The 26,063-nt window shown below is 38.6% G+C and overlaps 1 protein-coding gene across 1 annotated transcript in view; it reads left to right on the top strand.

Annotated features, from left to right (window-relative positions):
- The window catches only part of Polr3C (RNA polymerase III subunit C), a 201,321-nt gene that overhangs the window by 155,030 nt on the left and 20,228 nt on the right, over nt 1–26,063 (top strand). Inside the window, exon 8 of the mRNA XM_067144179.1 lies at nt 24,314–24,481. Coding sequence (XP_067000280.1) covers nt 24,314–24,481 — 168 coding nt within the window. The remainder of the gene's footprint in view (nt 1–24,313; nt 24,482–26,063) is intronic.

Genomic DNA, 26,063 nt, shown 5'->3' with positions numbered 1-26,063 from the left:
ACAGGAATGTGGAGCCACTTGATACTTTTTTCTTTGACATGCGTGCATTGTACATTCATCTGTGGCAAAGGTTGTAGTGAAGTTGTGCTGCATAATGTATCAAACTAAATGCAAAAAGTATGCTTCTGTTGTGATTTCTGTTGGATGTTTATAGCTTATTTTGATGTGCTGACCTAGTGTTGGTATTATTTAGTAGTTTTACAATCTCTATTTGCTGTTATTAGGGTTATGTTTGTGAAAGTTGTATGCCCTAAGTGACAGCCATATTGGATTTCCTACAATCATTCCATAGCACCGCCGTCTCAATCTCTATATACTGCCTGCTCTGTGCCGCGAGAATTGCGTTTACAGCGACATTGCAGATGGCAGCACTTACCGTACCCAGAGCACATGCTGGTTAAATGATAGTTGGTCCGTAACACCAATATAAAATTAAAAATAATCCTTAGCATGTTACTATTTGAGAAGATAATGCACATACAGAAACTAATATTTCACATTTGAGCTTGGCGTAAAATATAGAAACGTAAAATATAAAAATCTTACCAGTTACAGTAGATATATCAGGATCATCCCATGCTGCGTGGTACATAAAAATTTCAGAATTTTCTCAACACGAGTAACGGAGCGGAGTACCTTTTTAGTCCTTTTCTTACTGTAATTTACCAACAGTGGTCGCAAAAAAAAAAAAAAAAAGATCACTATTTCGCTGACCCTTTGTTCATGACCAGATTTCAGGATATGTTTTATGGCACATAATGCAGTGCGTGCGTTCGTCATGTCATTGAATCCACCACCCAATTTCACTGAAGTAAATAGAGCTTCTATTTCGTCTCCAGAAAATCATCTAGTGAGAACATAAAATAACCGATTTGATAACAGATAAGACACACATTCCACTATAAATTTCACAGTTAGCAAGACAGCATCTGGCGTCTCATTAGTCAGACACTTCGGTTTTTCACATTTCGACTCCAACCTAATTATTTTAACGTACTCGATGAAATCATAATTTAACCACTGTAAGTATTTTATCTGCTGGTGAACAAAAATGCATACAATCTGGATTGTTTTGCCGAAAGGCATTACAGTAATCATTTCTGAACTAAAACGGATAGATCGGAGACTTCTAAGCTTTTAATAAGGAAGTAGGCAGCAGCACTAGAGAACTTATTTGAAAGTCGGATTACAAGAAAACACAACAGTTTATTGGCGAGAGCAGGAGATTTTACAATATCTGTGCCGCATGCACCTTCTACATTGACCACGCAAATGAACTTGTCACTGGTTCGGTTGTAGAGGAGCCGTACCTAATTAGCCATTTAATCGGCGATCACTGTTACACTCCTCTTTGTTGGTCCGAGAGTTTTACATTCAGCTCTTAAGTCTTTCCTTCACTAATTGGGAAATCCCGACAAACACTCTCAACATTTTCCCTTTAGGCTACCTGTCCAGAGTACTTTATGACGGAGCCGACACTAGACCAGGAGTCCTGCCATATTCGTAACCGTTTGAGATATTATTCTCCACGCCACATGGTACCGGGTGATTTGTTCTGACTTCCCGGATTCTGTCTTGTGAAAATTATGGATTTGATTTTTAAAAAGATTGTTTTTCCTTTATATTTAGCTGCTTCCTTTATTCAGACGATCAATTTCTGGGTTGTCTTCGAATTGTCTCTGTAGCCTTTTAACTTCATTATGGTTAGTCATCAGCTGTTATCGCAGTGTCAGAATTCTTGATCGGAGCCTCTAATGTCTGATTTTCTGATCACTGCTGTCATTCTTACTCGTTGGAATATTGACTTGGATTGATACATCGTTGTTCAAATGAATTTTGTACCCATCATCCAATGTAATCCCTGCGGTTGAAGAGCTTGTTTCATGACAGATTTCTTCCAAAGAAATATCCTGTTGCTGTTTGGTCTTTCATGGAGCTATTTTTCTGGTTTGAAGGTAATGGGGATAATTCGAAGACCGACTAGGCACGTTCTCTGGCTTCAATATATTTTTCTTTTAGTTTTATCCTTTATCTCCATCTCTAAAATTCAGGCTACAAACACGAGAATAATCGAATGAAATCAATTGATTACCCCTAGTTGATCCTTGCCTTGATATAGTGATAAGCCTATTTTCCCATAGTTCTTTACTTGGGGGGATAACAGGAATCCTCACACCTGAAGAATTTGGATTTCCTGCTTTGATATACAGAGAGGAACACAACAATTAATCATTTTACAACCAGAGACACGCTTATTTAAATCTTAAATTTATCTTATTTAAATCTCAGAAAACGTATTCCTTAATACCAGTTTTATATTCTTGTCGAGCTGAATACCGGACCTGTGAAGATTACAAGATTATTTTGTGCATCTACAGAATGGTGGTGTTAATGAAGCTATGTAATATAGAGAGAGACTTTCAAAGGTGGTTAAATGAAGAAGTTATATCATGTTCAAGATCATGCTTTCACATCTCTGCACAGTATTTAAAATACAATTTACCGTTGGTCTTTATAGCTATTGTTGAGAGTGAAGGAGAATTTCCTGTTGTGTATGTTTATCAGGAACTCAAGGGAGACTTCATTAGTTAGTTGGAACATAGAAAAAATGATGAACTCTTCTCAGAAGAACTCTTAAGGTTTCACCTTACTTTTTCCTGTCTGCTGGCTCTTCAGAAGTGTGTGCGCGTGCGTTTTGTATTCAGGAATCATTCAAGGCAAATATTTTCGCACTGCAAGATGTGTGGTTAAGGTTATTTTTAATATGTATAACTTTTGCTTTCTCAACGATGCATTTGTTTCTACATTCGTCCCTGTTTTTATCTCCTCGTAAGATGTATATTGTTTAATGTAACACCTTGTGTAAAAATTGGGTTAAATGAAGAAGTTATATCATGTTCAAGATCATGCTTTCACGTTTCTGCACAATATTTAAAATGAAATTTACCGTTGGTCTTTATAGCTATTGTTGAGAGTGAAGGAGAATTTCCTGTTGTGTATGTTTATCAGGAACTCAAGGGAGACTTCATTAGTTAGTCGGAACATAGAAAAAGTGTTGAACTCTTCTCAGAAGAACTCTTAAGGTTTCACTTTACTTTTTCCTGCCTGCTGGCTCCTCAGAAATGTGTGCGCGTGTGTTTTGTATTCAGGAATCATTCAAGGCGAATATTTTCGCACTGCAAGATGTGTGGTTAAGGTTATTTTTAATATGTATAACTTTTGCTTTCTCAACGATTCATTTGTTTCTATATTCGTCCCTGTTTTTATCTCCTTGTAAGATGTGTATTGTTTAATGTAACGCCTTGTGTAATATAAATGTCTACATGCTAGCCTATTTCACACATTTTGGCTGATGATGACGCCAAACAGCGTCGAAACTAGTTCCAAGTGCAAATATATGTTATAAATAAACTATAACATTTTTGTATTGAAAAGGTGGACCCTTTTAAGTTTTCCTATCTTCCAGAGACACGCACATAAATGCTCGATGCAAACGTACTGGAACGCAACAACGTGGGTACGGAGATAAGTTGGGTGTGTTAACTAGCGCCCCTAGCGGAGCTTCGTGAAACTAAGAGCTCACGCTGAGAAGCATGTTAACTGCATAGCATAGAGCAGGCAGTATATAGGATTGAGACGGCGGTGTTCCATAGATAACACTAGATAGAACGGCAATTTATTATATCTATCTATAGTCTCTTGCCCTAAGTGTCAGCCATCTTGTCCGATTCGACATAATTGCCATAGAAACCACGATTCATATAGGAACTCCACACTACGTACCCGGTGTTACCTCGACACAGAATCTGTTATGATATATGGAGTAGACCGTACAGCTAGTGTCTCAGTGCCAAATGTTGGGCGGCGGGAAGTAACCTGACCACACTAAAAGGCCAACCGCTTCGGGCGGTTGAGCCTTTAGGGAGGGATATGGTCCCTCAGTGGAGGAAATGCTACTGGAATCCATAATGACGAAGGGCAGCAGCTTCGCCATTAGTGCACGTTGGCGTCAGCCAAGGTATCGGCTGATACGGTGATGTGACGCGCATTTGGGATCGTAACCATAGTGATGTAAGCGGTCTCAAAACTGCGCGAGGAAGGCAACGAGAAACCCCCTCGTATTTAATCCCCAGGAGAATCTTTAGCATGACTGGAAAACATAAAATCAAGGCCTCCAGTCCCCGGCAGCCCTTCAGTGGGCAGGGGGTGCTAAGAATCTCCGGGCCAGTCATGAGAAGGATAGCAACGTGGAATGTTCGCAGCTTGTTTCAAAGTGGAAAGACTCATAACGCCATCAGAGAGATGGAGAGGCTCAAGATCGACGTTCTTGGCATTAGCGAAATGCGTTGGCCTCATTCAGGAAAGAGTGTGGTCAGTGGTTACCAAGTGTAGGTACTATTCTGTTTTTTTTTTTCAAAATGGCGCCCGGTAATGACGACGTAGTGTTTTATTCTCCGAGTAAATTAACCGTAAAATGTGACGAAAAGTGCGGAAAATGTCGAAAATTAATGAAAAATGGAATGTTGTGTGATTCATGTGATCGATGGTGGCATTATAAGTGCGGAAATTGCCCTAGAGACGTAAAAAATAATGAAAATGTTGACTGGATTTGTGAGCAGTGTGTTCGGAATGTTGTTGTTGGGGACGGCGTTGACGAAGCACCGAAAACAGTCGATGAGGAATATAAAAGTGCATTAGAAATTATAAACATTCTAAAACAGGACAATGAGACTCTTAAAGTTGAAAATCAAGAATTAAAAGAAAGACTGCGATCGCTAGAATTTGGGACTGACAATTCTTCGAGTGATATACCGGTACAAGTAACAAACTAGAGCACATGGTGTCAAGTAGTTCGTGGATGGCCGGCGAAGAAGAAATCTACAACTGAATTTCCGGAAATAAACATCAGAAATAGGTTTTCTGCCCTAAATAATTTAATTCTGGAAGAAAGTGATCGCGCGCGTGAAACCAAATCATCGCGATCCGCTGCCGTTGGCGTGCCGAGTTTAAAATTTAGGCCTAGAATTCAGATTCAAGACCCAGTTAGGCGTAAATCAGCGAAGGTAGCTGTGTTTGGTGGTAGCCAAGGAAGGGGAATTGCGGGAGTGATTAACGACGAGAATATAGCAGCAACCGGAGAAATATATCTAGGAGCTTCTATCAGCAGTGTTGTGGAAAACATAGAAGCAGCAACTACGAACTTTGGGAGCGGCGATGCAGTGCTTATCATCGGTGGGACGAACGACGTAGCTCGCGACGACGCCAAGAATGTAAGATCACAACTTAAACATACACTAGGGAAGCTGACCCACACTAACGTTTTTGTAGTGAACGTGCCCCACAGGCATGATTTGAGTAGAGACTCGTGTGTGAACATTGAAGTGGACAAGGTCAATACAGATATTGTTAAAATTTGTAAACATTTTCGCAATACTCAGGTTATTGATTGCAGCAGTTTTGAGAGATACTGTTATACAAAACATGGCCTCCATCTAAACAATTCAGGTAAACGAAAGATAGCAAATATTGTTCTAGATTTTATTAATCTTAAGATATGTACTGTAAAACAGACAACTTCCTTGAGTTATAATACTGACCAGGAAAACTAGTAGAAAGAGCCAGCTGTACTTCAAGCTGGCTCAGTCAACTAGAAAAAGAAACTCAGGATAGTAAGGAATTTCAAGTTACCCAATTGCACCAGTCAAGTTTTAGGGAGGAAGGGGGTCTGAGATTGCTCTTGGTAAACTGTCAAAGCGTAGTAAATAAACAATTAAAATTCGGTACATTGATGGAATCTTATGAGACTGATGTGGTGATAGGAGTGGAATCGTGGTTGAAAGAAGGGGTGGGTAATAGAGAAGTATTTCCAGAAGGGTACACAGTCTATCGTAGAGACCGAGGAGATAAAAAGGGAGGGGGGGTGTTTATTCTGGTGAAGGAAACTTACTGTTCACATGAATGGTTTACCGATGAAAGGGATGAAATATTAGGGATAAAATTAGTTTGGGATAATATGAAGGAGGTGGGAATTATAGGAACATACAGGCCTGGAAGAGAGGAAAGAGACATGGAAATCTTTGAAAAAATAATAGATTATACTCGTAAAAACAATAATAATGATATGGTAATAATTGGGGGAGATCTAAATTTGCCTGAAGTTGAATGGAAAGGAGCTGCAAGTGAAGCCCATGAACAGAAACTGGCAAATAAGTTAATTTGGGAGGGAGGATTTACACAAGTAGTACAAGAACCTACTCGTCTCAATAACTTACTAGATGTATTCTTGGTTAAACCATGGGAAATTGTTGATAAAACTGAGGTAATTGAAGGAATAGGTGACCATAAGGCTGTAATAATGGATGTAGGACTCGTACCAAAAAGGCTTAATAAGAGGGTTATGCAAGACAAGAAATTGTACAGAAAAACTAAAGTTGATGAATTTGGGACTTACCTTAAATCACAATTCAGTTGTTGGATAAGTGAAGGGAGTAACGTGGATACACTTTGGGCTAAATTTAAAGGAATTATTTGGGAAGGAGAGAAGAGATTTGTACCTGTTAAGAAGGGTAAAATGACCTCAGACCCTGTTTATTATACAAGGGAAATAAGAAAATTAAAAAGAAAATGTAGAATAGTAAACAGGAAAATCAAAGAGGGTAGGGAGAGTAGAGAAACTAGAAAACAGCTAATGAGGGAACTGAATAGAGTGGAAAAGGAAGCAAAAGAGAATTATATGAATGGCATACTTCAAGAGGGTAATGACCACAAAGGGAAATGGAAAAAGCTGTATTCATATATCAGGAATCAAAAAGGAAAAGGAATCCAAATTCCTACAATGGTGGGAGAAGGGGGTGAACACTATTTAACAGATACTGAGAAAGCAAACCTATTTAGTAGGGAATTTAGAGATTCAGTAGATGATTGTCAAGAGTTGGAAACCGAAACAGAAGATAGAGAGGGAGAGAGACAGATGGAAACAAGAAGCTTCTCATTCACAAACGAAGCTGTTTTCAGAGAAATCCAATTGCTTCAGCAAGGAAAAGCTGCAGGAAGTGATCAAATTACTGGGGAGGTATTAAAGACAATGGGGTGGTACATAGTGCCTTATTTAAAATTTCTCTTTGACTATGTCATAAATAATAGTGTAATACCAAAGGAATGGAAGGAATCTATAATAATACCAATTTATAAAGGAAAGGGTGATAAAAGGAAACCAGAGAACTACAGACCAATCAGCCTGACCAGTATAGTTTGTAAAATTCTGGAGAGTTTAATATCGAAGTACATCAGAGGGATATGTGATGATAAAAATTGGTTCATGAGGAGCCAGTATGGATTTAGAAAGAAATTTTCTTGTGAGGCACAACTGGTGGGATTTCAGCAGGACATATCAGATCAGTTGGATTCAGGAGGTCAGTTAGATTGCATAGCCATAGATCTTTCCAAAGCCTTTGATAGAGTGGAACATGCAATATTATTAAAGAAATTGGAGGGAATAGGATTGGACGTAAGGGTTACACGTTGGATAAAAGCATTTCTAAATTCAAGGGTTCAGAATGTCAAAGTAGGAAATATTGTATCTCAGGAAGAGAAAGTTTGGAAGGGAATTGCACAGGGTAGTATAATCGGTCCGTTACTTTTCTTAATATACGCAAATGATTTAGGGAACAATATAACATCAAAAATAAGATTGTATGCAGATGACATAATTGTTTATAGGGAAGTAAACAACATTGAGGATTGTTCAGAATTACAAAGGGACCTTGAAAGTATCCAACAATGGGTTGAAGAAAATAATATGAAGGTTAATGGAGGCAAATCAACTGTTACAACTTTTACAAACAGGAGCTTTAAGACTGATTTTGAATATACTTTGGATGAGGTAGTTATCCCAAAAGATGGCAAGTGCAAATACTTAGGTGTGAGATTTGAAAGCAATTTGCACTGGAAGGGTCATATTGATGACATTATTGGGAAAGCATACAGATCATTACATGTCATAATGAGGCTACTTAAAGGATGCAACAAAGAATTAAAAGAAAAAAGTTACTTGAGTATGGTTCGTCCATTATTGGAATATGCAAACAGTGTTTGGGATCCTCACCAAGAATACCTAATAAAAGAAATAGATAGTGTGCAGAGGAAAGCAGCAAGATTTGTAACAGGGGATTTTAGGAGAAAGAGTAGTGTATCAGAAATGTTAAAGGAACTTGGGTGGGAAACTTTAAGTAAGAGAAGGGAGAAAACTAGACTTATAGGATTATATAGAGCCTATACAGGAGAAGAAGCATGGGGAGATATCCATGAGAGGCTTCAGTTGGAAAATAATTATATCGGCAGGACTGACCACAAATATAAAATTAGAAGGAATTTTAGCAGAAGCGATTGGGGTAAATTTTCATTCATTGGGAAGTGTGTGAAGGAGTGGAACAGTTTACCAGGGGTAGTGTTTGATCCTTTTCCAAAATCTGTACAGATATTCAAGAAGAGAATAAACAGCAACAGAGAAAATAAATGAAGTGTTAGAGGGCATTCGACCAGTGCAGGTTATTGTAAATAAAAAAAAATGTGTGTGAATAAATTAATTCCATCCCCTGGTCTAAGGAGTTTGGACAGCCAAAGTAGGGGACTGCCTGTAGGGGTGAAGTACAGTGGGGACTTCGAGGGCCCTGGGACCGCTACGGTAGCTGTGAAGGCCCTTCAGGAACTCTGAAAAGTGGTGGCAAAAGGGGCTCTGGTTAAGACGCAGCAGTTCGGTATGCTACTTAGGATCCAGAACGGGTTAAAAAAAAAAAAAATTTAAATAAAGATATGCAATGTAAATAATTATGTTATACCAGTTGTATAGTGTCATTAGAAGTAATTCCACATACTGTATATCAGTTGACTATATTTGTAAGTAGTACAGGAGATATTATAAGTAGAATTTTGTAAACAATATAAATTTATTAAGGATGAGCTGTGTGTTTAATAGAAAACATTGTTAGCGTAAATTGTATAATATTGTATTATAGGAAAAATTTTCTTCTCTTGTTAATTTAATATTTAGTGCTTGACAATAATGTATTTTAGTGTACCATTTGCCACCGAGGTAGACACCTCATTTGCAAATAAAGAGATTTTGATTTGATTTTGATGACGATCCTCGCCATCTTAATGGCGTGGGTTTCATTGTACATCGAGATATCAGTAAGTCTGTGAAAAATTTTATACCAGTATCAGATAGGGTATGTTTATTACAGCTTAATATACGACCAATTTTAGTGGATATCATCCAAGTATATGCTCCAACATGTGATGCATCAGGCGTTGATATCGAAGATTTTTACACAAAAATCGAAGCAGCCCTGTCGTAATCCAAACCATTTGATTTAAACATTGTGATGGGCGATTTCAATGCTAAAGTCGGCCATGGTCGACGGGCTGATGTAGTCGGTGACTACGGATTAGGAGCAAGCAATACTCGAGGTGATCGACTGGTCCAGATGTGCCAGGAGGAGGGCCTTATTATAGCAAACACATATTTCCAGCTACCTCCACGTCGCCTCTATACGTGGATCTCTAATGCTGACAGCAGTATTAGGAACCAGATTGATTACATCACAATTAACAAGCAGTTCAGAAATTCTATCTAATGTTTGAAAACGTACCCTGGTGCTGATATCAACTCAGACCATAGCCTACTGTTTGCTTCAATGAATCTCAGGCTGAAGAAAGGTCATTTAAAGGGGAGTTTTAGTCGGATTGAGATTTAGAAGCTTCAAGACCAAGCACTGAAGGATGAAGTTCAGTCAGCCTTACGTGTAAAACTTGCAGAAGTTCAAAACAGCGTTAATGTAAATGATGTTGAAGGCAGTTGGAATCACATCAAATGTGCAATTAACGACGTAAGTCAAGTAAAATTAATGGATGCTTGAAGAAGGGAAAACAAGCTGTGGATGACAGAAGAAATCCTGAAGCTGATAGACCAGAGAAGGTCTTTTAAAAACAAAGATCCTATAAAGTACAAAAGTTTGCAGAATTTAATATGACAAAGAATAAGGAATGCAAGAGAACAACAACTCTCTGAGGAATGCAACGAAATAGAATTAATGAATTCAAAACACGATTTTTTCAACATGTACAAGAAAGTGAAACAAGTAACCGGTGCATATAACAAGAAGGGTAGTGGAGTCCTCCTTAATAAGAATGGTGTCATCTTAGCGAGCACAGAAGAGAAACTGAAGGAATGGATGGAATATGTACAAAATCTCTTCTTGGATCCTCAGAAATGTGGATCATGGTGCTTGGGTAGACGATGGTGTGGATATCACACGTGCAGAAGTAGAATATGCCATAAGAACAGCGAAGAATGGGAAGGCTCCAGGCCCTGATGAGATGTAGGCTGAGATACTGAAACTGCTTGAGAAAGAAAAATCCCTTTCATTATTAGTTGACCTATTCAATAGTAATATATAGATAAGAAAAGGTTCCACCTTATCAATACAATTTTATTATTACCTACAGGACCGGTTTCGACCCTAAACAGTCATCCATGGCTTCTCCATTTAGAAAAGCACATTAACAATTATTTGACATATGTAAAGGTATCAATGTACAGCTGATGAGACTGTTTAGGGTCGAAGCTGGTTCTGTAGTTAATAATAAAATTGTATTGATAAGGTGGAACGTTTTCTTATGTACATATTAGTGAACTATCAATATGGAAATGAAACTAGTAAATCAAGCTATTCAATAGTATTTGCCGCAGTGGAATCATTCCTCGAGACTGGCTCAAATCGACTTTCGTAATATTGCCTAAGAGAACCAATGCAAAATTCTGCAATGAATATAGAACCATTAGTTTGATGAGCCATGTTCTGAAAGTATTCCTAAAAGTCTTGCATGCGAGAATTTATCATAAATGTGAGGAGAATATCAGAACCTCGCAGTTTGGTTTCAGACATGGTTTTGGTACTAGAGAGGCATTATTCAGTCTGCAGGTATTAGTCCAATGGTGCCGAGATGTCAATGTCAATGTTTTTGCTTGTTTCATCGATTACAGAAAGGCCTTCGATACAGTCCGCCATGATGAACTTATGAACATTCTTTGAGAATTCGGACTTGATGGACGGGACATTCATATTATTGGTAATCTCTACTGGAACCATTGTGCTGACATAGAGTTGATCCTCATGTCTTGGAAGAAGTCTCAATTATGAAAGGAGTTCGCCAAGGCTGTATTCTTTCCCCCATGCTTTTCAACATCTATTCAAGAAAGATTTTTCGAGATGCTCTTTACGCAAAGACTCAAGGAGTTGTGGTTAATGGTTTCATCATAAATAACATCAGGTACGCCGATGACACTGTGCTACTTGCAACCAATCTACAGGAACTACTTAATGCTGTCACTGAAGCCAGCAGCGCACTGGGCTTGAAGCTTAATGTAAAGAAGACCAAGTGGATGGTTATAAGTAGGAAAGAAGATGGCATTCGAGGTCATCTCACAACAGCAAAGGAACAGATCGCGAGAGTGGCAACATTTAAATACCTGGGATGTCACATCAATGATGACCGGGACCTTACTCACAAGATCCAATGCAGAATTGAGCAGGCCAGAACTTCTTTTCAGAAACTTAGAAAACTTTTGACAAGCCGTGACCTTTCCATTTCACTACGGACATGACTACTCCGGTGCTACGTTTTCAGCATTCTGCTATACGGCACTGAGGCATGGACACTAACTGAAACCATGTGCAAGAAGTTGCAAGCATTTGAAATGTGAACGTACCAAAGGACCCTGAAGATACCTTAGACAGCTAAAATGACCAATATAAACGTTTTGCACCGTATGAAATTCTCACTACCATCAAGAGAAGGAAGCTAGAATACTTTCGTCATATGATGCGGAACTGTAAATACCACATTCTGCAAGTAATACTCCAAGGGAAAATTAATGGAAAACGTGGTCTGGGGGGAAGTAGGACATCATGGCTCGGCAACTTGAGCCAGTGGTCTGGGGTGACAAAGCTTAGTCTGTTCAGAACAGCTTTGAACAAACAACAGATCATGCTACTGATCGCCAACGTTCTGCGAGGACATGGCACATGAAGAAGAAGAAGTATATACGGGTACAATGAAAGGTGTGTCTACCGTTTCTAAAGACGAAAGGAGAGTATTAAAAGGTGTGAAAAATACACACATGTTCATAACAAAAAGAACGCCTTTGGAAGACTATATAGATAGGAAGTTCATATTCACAGGACATGTTCATTAGTATGTTCTGCACCGGGCGAGTTGGCCGTGCGTGTAGAGGCGCGCGGCTGTGAGCTTGCATCCGGGAGATCGTGGGTTCGAGCCCCACTGTCGGCAGCCCTGAAGATGGTTTTCCGTGGTTTCCCATTTTCACACCAGGCAAATGCTGGGGCTGTACCTTAATTAAGGCCACGGCCGCTTCCTTCCAACTCCTAGGCCTTTCCTATCCCATTGTCGCCATAAGACCTATCTGTGTCGGTGCGACGTAAAGCAACTAGCAAAAAAAAAAAAGATATGTTCTGCAGAAATGATTAGCATTTCAGTCACCTAGGTTCAGCATGTGTCCTGTTGCCTAGTAGGCACTGGGTCCTCCATGGGCACTGATAACTTGTCCCATGCATGATGGCATCGGCACATATAAGGCACGAATGGCGTTCTGGGGTCTATATCCCATCCATGCTGCATTCACCTGTTTCCACAGTTCGTCTTTGGTGGTTGGCATTGGGTCACAGCGCCGCACCCGTCGTTTCACCACATCCCACACATTTTTGATTGGCGACAAGTCTAGTGATTGGGCAGGCCAGGGCAACAGTCTGACATCCTATGACAACAAGAAGGCACGTGTTCGTGCAGCAACATGTGGCTGCGTATTGTCTTGCTGAAATATGGCGTCTGGGGTGTCGTGCAAAAAGGGTATGGCTAGGGGTCGCAGGATGTCATTCACGTAGGTCAAACTGGTCACAGTGCCCTGGACACGCTTGTATCCAATAGCACCTCATACCATAAGGCCTTGAGTTGGTGTTGTATGTCTGGTGCGAATTCAGTCAGTGTGATGCCTCTCCCACTGTTTGCATCAAACCAAAATGCAGTCATCATGTTCAAACAAACAGAATCTGGATTCGTCCGAAAACACTATCTGCTGCCATTCCTGTTCCCTGTGACATTGTTCCATACACCATGTCTAGCATGTTTATGCATATAAGTCAAAGGTAGGCAGAAAAGTGGACGACGCATCGGTAACCCAGACCATTATAAACGGCAACGGAATGTCACTCCTGATAGTGTACGATGTGTCACACTGTTCCACTGTTGCGCCAGAGCTGAGAAGGATGCAGATCTTTCTTGCAATGCCATTCAGATGAGGTGTCGATCTTCAAGGGGGTGGTCAGGGTGGTGTGACCAGACCCATCTCGTATTCTATGGCCTTCTGTGAACCATTCTGTACACACCCATTGCACTGCTGACATACTTCGTCCCACATGAGCAGCAATTTCCTGGATGGATGCATCACGTTCTTTCGTGCCAAAAATGCGCCCTTTTTCAAACTCACTCATTTGACGGTACGGTTTTTGCATACATCTGCGAGGCGTCATACACGTCTGTTTTTTTTTTTTTTTTTTCAAACTAATGTTCTTCGAAGCATTGGAAATGCACACAAAAATCAATAGTAGCAAGTCTTGTAATGTGTTGAGCTGTAGCGGGATAGCTAAATTGGTAAAACTATGCGCAACAAACTGTTGGAAACTTGAGCCCATAGGCACCATCCCGAGCTTACCTGATATGCAGAAAGTAACTTCCTGAGACAAACCAGCAAACAATCACACATTTGTCAGCAATGGATTGAAGATACTATATCCAAGTGTTGATGAAAACAAAGTGCTGCTCACCTACACAGACCGATGCCACAGCCTACATTCTTGCTGCAATGCAATGCATTTCTTACAGTGTTCCATCCTTTTTATATTACACTAGCTGTAGTACCTGTCATTGACGGGACAATCACGTAGCATGATTACATTTTGTCCACTCTTCGCATTGTTCCGTAGATTCTGAGGCACATAAGTGGGCATGCATCTCGCTGTGAGTAGCTTGTCATGATGTACTTGCTTCCTAGCTCTCTAGGGCCCTTCGCAGTTTCATATTCCTTTTCATTGTTGCTAATCTTGATTTGATCTCTTCCTTCCAGTATAAAAGAAAGCCAAATATCGGGTTCATATTTTTAAAAATACTGACACATGTACAAAGCCTTTAAAGTGTTGCCGAAACTATCTCAATCGTAAGCAATAAACTTACAAACGTGAAAGCAAGAGTTGAAAAGTTTCCATTCATGAATATTGAAGAGGTAGAAACATTTTAGCTCCTGCTTTCACATTTGTAAGTATCTCCATAGCAGCTCTCTTTACAGTCTGTAAGGCTAGTTACCGGTTGTAGGACTTACACGTGACTGCAGCTGATATTTACCTTGTTTTTCACTGTATTGGAAAAAGGTATAGAGCAAACTGAAATGTCGCAGTTAAAAGCAATGCTATCACATGAAATCCTTGATCAAATGAAAAACTTCACATTTTCTCACTTTTAACGAACAGTACTTCGCTGCCGTTCTAATAGTGCCAAGTTCCAGAGCTGGAATGACCAGGCCGCAGACAGCTGTGAACACTCCTCTACCATATTCCAATAAGTGTGCTCACTGCTCATTCCAATCAGCACCTCAGAGTAGGCATCGAAGAGCTGGTACCATGATGAACCAGTATGTTACGTACCAGTAGTTCTCAGAACATGTATGAACGAGAGGAATGGCATTTTAAAAAAGGAAGTTTTCTAACTCCCCCAGCTACTTCCCACCAATATTCAGGCAGGCTGTTTTACTCGGTATGCAGCAGTGTTATTACAACGTATTCCTTTGAATTGGTGTCAGCTGTAGGTATCTCAAACCTAATTTGGTGATGTATCCTTTTAGTTTCACAAATGAGATATAGCATGGCTTGAAATTACATTCACACTTCACAATCAACTTGACAAGTAATTCACTGATAACTGTTAGTCTGCATTACGATGACTCAATATACAATGCAACGACTCGATATTCGGCTGTCACCGAACTAACACAAGAACTCGACCGAACAGATACACGAAACACACTCTGAACATTTAATCCATTTAGTCACTGACGACTACATATCCATGTCACTGCACTATCTCAACTGACTGACTGACTGACCAACTGTGGCCTCACTCTCCAAATGACTATCCATCAATCAAGTTCCATCCAGTTGACTGTTCACCATCCGTCTCACAGACCGACTCACTGAGAGACCACTTCCATCTGACTACAACATTTCATGGCAATCCTCTCCATTCAACTGACTAGCCGCTATAGGATACTGCAGCTTATATAGACATTAGTTGTCACATGGTACAAGACCCATGTCATCTCTAAAACAGCCCGTGATGTCACTCCCACCCAACTCTCAAGTGTTACATATTATCGGCACACTTTATCTGGATGCATTTACACCCTAGTGCTGAATCGGTCGACCTCGGCAATCTTCGAGGTTCGTACTGGCAACCTTTGAAACACAAACTATGAATCGCTTAAGCATCGTTGGGCGACATCTGGCGTACACTTTACGTACTAGTACTGTTGTTGTTTACACAGCAAAGCCAAACTATAGAATTCATGCTAGGAACAAGATTCGCATTGAGAAATGTTATATAATGTTACGTTGCGACCCCATCGCCCAGTGGGAAACCACTGCAATCAGCCACCCGAGTATTGGCGGGAAAACCATACCTCATTGGGTTAGGAGGAAATGCCAACCCACAACCCTGAACATCTGGGGTTTTCCTCTGCGGTTAACAACCGTAGTTATAAATCGGAGCTTGTTCCACTCAAGGTTAACTACCTTCGAAAGTCAACCATGGAAAGGTCTTTTAGGAAAAAAATTCCACCATCTTGTCCAAGAAAGCAAGAGAAGGCTACATTGGATTCGGTGGGTAGCCACCTTGAAGACATCAACAAGTCGGAGCATTGGCAATCACCTATTCCTATGCCAGCACATAAAAACAGGATCAAACAAGATCAGATCAACTACATTGCAACTTATAATATTAATTCTCTACTTAAAGCAGGAAAACTAAAGAACTTGACGGACAAATTAGATAAACAGAAAATTTTAGTAGCAGGACTCCAGGAGATAAGAAATACTACAGAAGAACCATTCGAATCTCAAGGCTACAGAATTTACAATGGGAAACCTGGACTAAGGGTTATGAAACAATGCTCCCAATTTGGAACTGGGTTTATAGTCATTGTGAAAATAACAGATTCGATAATTGATTTTCAAGCCATCTCACCTAGAATTGCACCTTTGAGTTTAAAAGCATCCAACAAAATTTATACCATCATAAATGCCCATGCCCCTACTAATGAAAAGAATTTTCAGACAAACAGGAAAGAAGTGGAAACGTTTTGGGATTTCCTTGACCAAACTGTAAACTAAATAAATATTAATAACGTTAAGGTCCTGTTAGGGGACTTCAATGCCCAACTCGGAAGAGAAAAGAAATACCGAGATATCATTGGGAAATGGGCTCCACATAAACATACAAATAAGAATGGTCAAAGACTTGTTGAACTCTGCAGAGAACACAAACTAATCTCAAAGTCTACCTACTTCAAAAGGAGGCCCAACAAACTTAAAACTTGGAAACATCCTGAATGGAGAAAAGGGGAATGGCAGCTGGATCATGTATTTATGGACAGAACCTTCTACAGAGAAATCTACAATGTTAAAGTATTAAGTGGAGTAGATATAGGTTCAGATCATTACATAGTCAAAATCAAAATTAAGTTCACACCACTAAACAAGAAACCAAAATGCAGTAAACCAAAGAGGAACTTTGATCCACACCAGTTAATTAGGAATTATAAATATAGAGAAGTCACACAGAACATAAAACTGACAGATAACTTAAAAGAACTGGTTCCAATTCTCAGGCAGCAAGCTGAAAATTTAGCCCCATTGAACACACGTAAAAGACATGCCTGGTGGACCTCAGAATGTGACAAAATTCATGAAGAAAGACATCAGGCATGGTTAAAATTTCAAATACACAAAACAGAAGAAAGTGCAACCAACCTCAAAAATATTAGGAAAAAGTTCACACAAATTATCAGGCAAACCAAGAGACAATCACAGAAAGATTTAATCAACTCAATAGAAGAAAACTACCACAAAACCAATTCCAGAAACTTTTACAAAATGTTTGGAAGACAATTACAAAAATTTGCCCCTCCCACATTAATGCTGTAAAGTGAGGATGGAAAAACGACACATAATGACAAGGAAAATGCCAAAATCATGGCAAAAGCATTCATTAAACTTTTGAATTGTGAAGAACCCCAGGAACTTTTAGCAATTAATACAGACACGCCCATCAAAACCCCGCCTGAACTCATAAATCCCCCAACAATCCAAGAGGTGGAAACAGCACTCAAAGAGTTTAAAAATTATAAGGCATGTGGAAAAGACCAAGTTTTCGCAGAAATGTGGAAATATGCCAGTGATACAGTTCGAACATCCTTACACATGGCCCTAACAAAACTCTGGATAACAGAAAAGTTCCCCGAACATTGGACCACAGCCATAATCTACCCACTCCACAAAAAAGTAGATAAAAGCAATCCAGATAATTACAGAGGTATCTCTCTCTTAGACTGCACATACAAGAATTTCTCCAGAATCCTATACAGGAGGATCAGAGAGCAACTAGAGGAAGAATTAGGTGAATACCAAGGAGGCTTCAGACCTTGGAGAAGCTGTGCAGAACAAATCATCACTTTAAAATTAGCCATAGCATATTACAAGAAGCAAAACAAACCTCTTGTCATAACCTTCGTGGACTTTAAAAAAGCTTACGACTGTATCCATAGACCTTCAATGTTGAAAATATTAAGAAATTTCAGGCTCCATCCAAAATTAATCAAATTGATTGAACTCACCTTAACCAACACTAAATCAAAAGTCAAGTTCAGAGGGGAATTCTCTGAGCCATTCATCATAAAAACAGGCTTAAGACAAGGAGATTGCTTGTCACTACTGCTGTTCAACTGTGCCTTGGAATATATCATGAGGGAATGGTACAAGAGTAACCCAAAGAACATCCGAATTGGAAGACCCAAAGACAACATAAGTTTAAATTGCCTAGGTTTTGCCGATGACCTTGCTCTCTTGTCCAACAATATTCAGGAAACTAGACAACAAGTTATATCACTACAGGAAATAGCACAGAAAATTGGTATTTGAATATCTTTTGAAAAGACAGTAATCATGTTTACTGACCCACCACTGATAAACAAAATTGCCATAGGAAACCAAGAAATCAAAATTGTAGATAAATTTAAATATCTGGGAGAAATCATAACATATAACCTCAATGAAAAGCCAGCATGGCATAACAGAATAAATAAACTGACCAGAGCACAAGATGTCACCAAGAATACCTACAACAAAAAAGGCCTGTCAATAGCAAAAAAATTAAAACATTACAAAACAGTCATTCAACCAGAAATAGCATACGCAAGAGAAACCATCTTCAAAACAACTAACACTGCACAAATAGACAAAATACTCAAGATAGAGAGAAGAATCATTAGAACATGCATCAGCAAATCATACCAAAAAGATGGACACTGGAGAGTAGCTTATAATGAAACAGTCTGCAAGGAAATAGAACCAGTAATGAGCTCAATCAGGAAGAAACGCATTTCATTTTTTGGACATCTAATCAGGACACCAGAGAACAGGATCATCAGGAGAATAATAGAAAAATTATGGAATAGTAAGTGCAACATTAAGTGGATTACAGAAATCAAGGAAGATATGGATGAACTACAAATTACAGTGGAAGACCTAAGAAACAAAACCGACAAAATCAAGAAACTCACAGACAAACAAACCAGACTGCAAATCAGAATCAACAAACAGACAATAGGAAGGGTGATTTCCAATGAGGAAAGAAGGATAAGATCAGAGAGAATGAAGAAGTACTGGGCTGACAGGAAACTAAAAAATTATTTGTATAAAGTTGGCTAGAGTGGTCCAATGAAGGACATAAAATGTAAATAAATAAATAAATAAATGTATATGTGACACAGTTGTTGGCTTAAGATGATAACGGTTTAGAAACTTCATATCGATCGATCATATTCTCGATTCAATTCAGATTTCATTTTCATTCAGTTGGCAGCACTACCAGAATCGGGAGAGCTCCCCCCTTACTCCTCACCCCTGTACACAAATGCATCCAGATAAAGTGTGCCGATAATACTGTAACGAAATAGCCTCTGGCAAAGTAGGAACTCCCTAAATTATCTCATGGTTCTAAACACATACAATGACAGAGCAGTGACTCAACAGTTACTGTAACAGTATTACACCATATGTTGCAATGTTAAAATATTTCACAAAATATATCCATATCTGATATTAGGCAGCAACTCTCACTCTACATGATTTTAATGCTAACATTCACATACACACATATATATATATATACAATAAATGAACTACAGTGAAGCAAGCGATAATTAATACATAGCAAAATCAGATTATAGAATTGAATCTAATAATAATAATAATAATAATAATAATAATAATAATAATAATAATAATAATAATAATACAAATGAAATATTATTATTAATAATAATAATACAGATAAAACAATAATAATATAGAGGAATGCTTGTAATGGGATTTGAACCGTTACATGCCTATGGTATGAACTGAGCAGCAGAATAAGTACATGTAAATGGAACTCTTAGGTTAAGAAAGGTTTTGTTATGGCACCAAGGATACTGGCTTCCAGATGGAGTACATGATTAAAAGGTGCAGAGCATTACAGCAAACATTTCTTGTTGTTTGAGTCATCAATCCATATAGACTGGTTTGATGCAGCGCTCCACATCACCCTGTCCTGTGCCTTTTCATTTCTACATAACTACTACACCCCACATTTGCTCTAATCCACTTAGTCATATTCGTACCTTGGTGTACCGCTACTGGTCTTACCACCTACGCTCCTCTCAAAAACCTGCTGTACAAGTTCTGGGTGTCTTAAGATGTGTCCTGTCATTCTATCTCATCTTCTTGTCATATTTAGCCAAATTGATCTCTTCTCACCAATTCAATTCAGTATCTCTTCATTCATGATTCTATCTACCCATCTCACCTTCAGCATTCTTCTGTAAACCACATTTCAAAAGCTTCTATTCTCTTTCTTTCTGAACTAGATATCGTCCATGTTTCACTTCTATACAATGTCATGCTCCAGATGAAAGTCTTCAAAAATATCTTTCTAATTCCTATATCAATGTTCAATGGTGAACAAATTTCTTTTCTTAAGAAAGGCCTTCCTTGCTTTTCCTAGTCTGCATTGTATGTCCTCTTTAATGCTATCATCATTAGTTATTTTACTACCCCAGTAACAATATCTTCCTTTAAGACTTAATTTCCTAATCTAATATTTCCTCCATCACCTGACCTTGTTCGACCGCACTCCATTACTCTTGTTTTGGACTTATTTATTTTCATCGTATACTACTTCCCCCAAACTCTGTCTGTACAATTCAGCAATTTCTCCAGATCTTTTGCAGAGTCAGATAATATAACAATATCATCGGTATATTTCAGGGTTTTGATTTCCTCTTCTGGATTGTAATTCCCTTTTAAAATTCCTCTTTAACTTCCTTTATCACCTGTTCTGTGTAAACATTGGAAAGGAGAGGGGATAAACTGCAGCCTTACCTCACTCCTTTCTGGATTGCTGCCTCTTTTTCAAAGCTCTCGATTCTTACCACTGCTGACTAATTTTTGTACAGATTGTAGATAATTCTCCTTTCTCAGTATCTGATTCCAATCACCTTCAGAATCTCAAATAGCTTGGTCCAGTCAACAGTATCGAATGCCTTTTCCAGATTTACAATACCATGTTCATCGGCTTGTCTTTCTTGATTCAATCCTGTAAGATCAGACGTGTTCGTACATTTCTTCTGAAGCCGAACTGATCTCCCAACTCAGTTTCAATTTTTCTAACCATTCTTCTATAAATGCCAGCCCCGTGGTGTAGGGGTAGCGTGCCTGCCTCTTACCCAGAGGCCCCGGGTTCGATTCCCGACCAGGTCAGGGATTTTTACCTGGACCTGAGGGCTGGTTCGAGGTCCACTCAGCCTACGTGATTAGAATTGAGGAGCTATCTGACGGTCTAGAAAGCCAAGAATAACGGTCGAGAGGATTTGTCATGCTGACCACACGACACCTCGTAATCTGCAGGCCTTCGGGCTGAGCAGTGGTCGCTTGGTAGGCCAAGGCCCTTCAACGGCTGTAGTGCCATGGGTTTGGTTTCGTTTCGTTTCGTTTTGTTTTGTTTTGTTTTGTTTCGTTTCTTCTATAAATAATATACAGCAAACTCTCAGCTGTCCATGCTAATTACTAGATATATCCGCACGGATAACTGAAAACACAGATAATACTGATTTTATACCTTTTAATATGTTAATACAGAAAGTACAATACTCCTTGAAAATGCAATAATGACGAACAATTAACACATTCAATAGCCATTTGTATTAATAGACTAATATAAAAATTATTTACGTCTTTTGTTGATAAAATACTTCAGGTACCGATACAAAAGTATACAAAATCCCAATCCCATAATCATTCGCTAATTTCCTTACTGATTCTCCTTTCTGGAACTTTTCAGTTAATTCAAGCTTTTGTTTTAAAGTTAAAACCACTTTCTTTTGTGTCGTAGCTATGATTCCTATCACAGAACACCAACAAAAAACTGCTATACAGTACATTGTTTAGTGTTCTTGAACATGGCATGATTTCAGCAAACTTTAAGAGTCAAAAGTGCACTCAAATTTCAAGCTCGATTCGAAATGCTGTGACAGAAATAAAGGAAATAAAATAAGAATTAATAATACAATAAACCTCAGGTCTGCACGGATAACCCGTAAACCAGATAATCCGCACCCTGATTATCGGTAGTGTGCTGTATGTTAAAATTTTGCAGGCGTGAGATACTAAAGTGTTGGTGCAGTAGTTTTCACACTTGTCAGCACCAGATTTCTTGGGAATAGGTATAACAGCATTCTTACAATTTACGAACTTCATCATATAGATCCCTATTGATACAGTTTAAATTAAGAACTAGTGTTAGATTTAATAGTCCACCCAATCAATACACTTCACTTTACAAGTGAAAACTATTTAATATAAAAATATATTAAACATACGTTGGAACATGTTTCGTCTCATTTGAGAATTCTTCAGCCATAACGTCTCATAGCAGATTACAATTCTCATTGTTGTTATCAATGATTTAATAATGAAAGAATCCATGTTCTTTGAGAATACACTAAATATAAAATATAAACATTATTTACATAAAATTGTCCATCACTTCTTGCAAAAAAAAAAAAAAAAAAAATTTCTTCAGTGTTAAAATTTGAATGACATTTCTGGAAAATATGACATGCCATCCGTAATGTCTCGTAGCAGATTACAATGCTCATTGTTTCTGTCTAATAATTTAAAAATGGAAGAACCCATGTCCTCTATGAACTGTTTGAGAATACACTCAAGACAAAATATGCACACTAGTTACATAAAATGTTCCTCACTTCTTGCAAAAAACAAAATTTTTCTTCAGTGTTAAAATTTGAATGACATTTCTTGAAAATATGGCATGCGGTGCTAGTAGCTGATAGCTTCAGTGTACTGACTGAGGGAGATTTGAATCTGGCCTCGGAATAGGAAAATGGGACCAAATCCTCATCAGAATATTTGAAATCTTTAATTCATATGGAAATTCCTTTCAAAAAATAAGCTATTTCTGGTAGAAGGAAATGTTTTACAAAAGGATAAGAGCCTGAGTGAACTGCACGCTGCAAATATTCTTTTGAGGAAATCCAGTGTAGTTGATTGCATTATTGAGTTCAACATGTGCCGAAAGTGAAGTTGATGTGGAATGCTCTTTTTGAACTTATAATCTGATTTTTTGACAAACACCATACTTTTCTTCTAGAAAACTTAAATAAGATTTTAGTAATTTATTGTGAAGCCAACTGTGGTGTGACCATTTGAAACAGTACATTGGTTCAATTTTTGGAAAGTTTTAAATTATTTTGTGTGTATACATATCATTTTAAGCAGCAGTACCTGTGAGAAAATTGAATCTTTTACATAAATACAGTTTGGACATTCAAGGACTATTTCCTATAGTTTGCAATTTGGTGTGTGGATCTGATGTAGGTTTTTTGTCTCATTTAATAAATTTGTAAACAATGTACTAATTTTTTATATCTATACTGTCTTCCTGTCCTATACTTTTTGAGCCTATTTTATGTTTCATAAAGCCTAATTGAGGTACTGAGAAAGCTTATTTTAGGCACCTAAAAACATCTTTTAGGACTTTAAAATCTGCAATATGATTATTACTGCCACAGGGAGTTGCTTTGTAGGTACACCATATTGTAAGTTCATAAAATAATTACAGTATATGTTTTATACAGATTGCTCAAGAAGTGAAATCGTATAGAAGCATGTCAGTTGAAGATATTAGGTTTTCTATGCTCTGTTATCCTGAGAGTTCACATAACTATGAAGATGAACCTAAATCTCATCCTAAAGCAGGAGAAGATTAAAAACAGTTTCTCCTTGATGAACTTTTGTTAGAATGTACTCATTAAACTGATTCCTATTTATAGGATCACATGGAAGTAGTTTCCTGCAAGAGACATATTGATATTTGACAAAAAAAATTATACAATAACCATTGTTATCCAACTTTTCTTTTGGGGAACACACAACACTTATATCCAGATATCTTGTATCTGACGCATTGTCTCATAATTTTTTTATTGGTCCATGTATAATGTAATTGCGATCATTTTCTCTTGGAAATCTTTGATAGCTCTTTTAAAAATTTTTATTTTTATTTTTTGGATTTTGCTCAATTCAGGACACACTTGCATACAGTGCGATCCCATTTTTGTTGTGTGGTAACTCGAAACAAAGTTTCACCTAGCAGATTTTACATTATATGCTTACCCTGTAGTGTATATTATGTATGCTCATTTTTAAAAAATCTATTACTTATTAACATAAGCTTGTTTGATGGTTTTTACTTTTATTTGTTAGGTTTACCAAACTTGAAACAATGTTTTTCATTTCACAGAGGACATGTTAGATAACCTTTGTTAAGTTAATCAATTTTACTTGCCTCTTAGGTAGTTCGGATGGTCCTGGAGATGTGTTACAAAGCGCTTTACAATGCTATGACCAGGCGAGAGCATGAAAGGAATGAAAACAAAAGGCTGATAGAAAAGCAACAAAGAATCGAGTCAATAACCGCCAATCTTCGAGGACAAGGAGCCACTCAGGAACAAATTGCTGAGGTAATTTATTTTTACTGCCAACTTTGTGAACTGTATGGCTGTTAAGTTAGCTATGCAGGTAAACATAAGTCTGTTCAGAGCTGATGTAAATTCATTGCAACAACATTAATTTCTTAACCTCAGCTGACAATAAGAATGAATGTTTTCAAATGTTGCATACATAATCATAGCTTTTCTGGTTATCTTAAGATGTTTCCTGTCAATCCTCCTCTACCACTAGTTCTCCCCCCCCCCAAACAGGGTGTAGTGGCATGTCACTAGCAGTTGGAGAGTTTTGCCATGCTGATCAATCTTTAGCCAGCAGCTTTAGTCGGCACTTTCTAACAAGTGCCCTTATCTGATCGACCCATCTCATAGGTGCTCGCCCTTGATTGAAGTCTCCCACCTGGTACTATACCTTCTACCACCATCTTCTCCATGGCTTCTTTCCTTCTTGAAATGTGGCCAAAGTGATTGATTTTCTCCATGAACCTGCCCTTGATTTTGATCTCCTCAAAAAACTAAAGCGTTGGTCCGGTATTCCATCCAAGGTATGTGCAGGACTCAACGGTAGACCCACATTTCCTGTCAGCTGTTTTAACAGTTCATGTCTCACATGTGTATGTGGTGATTTGAAATATCAGTACTCTACCTCTGGTTAAAATTTGCAAAATTATTCACCTTTCACCAACGTGATTCATTCTTCTCCCTAGCATTATTCCCACACTATGTCAGGGCCCACTTGTAAGCACATCCGTCGTAAATTAGACCAATTCAAGGCATTCTCTGGGGTGGCAATCACGTATTTCGTGTCGTCCTTGATGTGATCCATCCACTGTTTGTCGGTCATACACATGGTCACTAGCCTTCATGCTCCAGATGCATGATTTTCCTCACTACCGAGCTCTCTTTGTTGTAAACAACATGTGCATAGCATCTAAGTCTACCTTCCTATAATTTTCTATAGTTAGTGACACTTCCAGTCTTCGTCAAACATGATTATTCCTTGCGTGATTGAATAGCATTAGTCCAAGGCTCCTTCAGAGCATTCTCATTTACATAGCATGTAGAACCTGCTCATGTTTTGCTGTTGCTGGCCAGCACTCCTATCAGTAAAAGGCAACTGGGTGCACTACTGTTGTATCTAACTTTGACTTTGGGCATAGAGGCATCCAACAGTCACACAGGACTCCAAGTATCTGGCTCCATTTCATCCAGGAAGCATTGACTCGGGTGTAGACATGTGGAAGGCTGTCGCCATTGCTGAATATGAGCAGAGATGCCAAACTTCAAAGATGGTCATAAGTAGCATTAATCTCACAGGGGATGTTAGGAAATGTGACTTTTTGTTGTTGTTGTTGTGCTATTTGCTTTACGTCGCACCGACACAGATAGATCTTATGGCAACGACGGGATAGGAACAGCCTAGGAATGGGAAGGAAGCGTCCATGGCCTTCATTAAGGTACAGCCCCAACATTTGCCTGGTGTGAAAATGGGAAACCACGGAAAACCATCTTCAGGGCTGCCCACCGTGGGATTCGAACCCACTATCTCCCAGATGCAAGCTCAAAGCTGCGCGCCACTAACCGCACGCCCAACTCG

The sequence above is a fragment of the Anabrus simplex genome, chromosome 3 (genome assembly GCF_040414725.1).
Source record: "Anabrus simplex isolate iqAnaSimp1 chromosome 3, ASM4041472v1, whole genome shotgun sequence".
Lineage (NCBI taxonomy): Eukaryota > Metazoa > Arthropoda > Insecta > Orthoptera > Tettigoniidae > Anabrus > Anabrus simplex.
The sequence above is the reverse complement of the archived record's forward strand: the minus strand, read 5'-3'. Positions and strand labels throughout refer to the sequence as shown.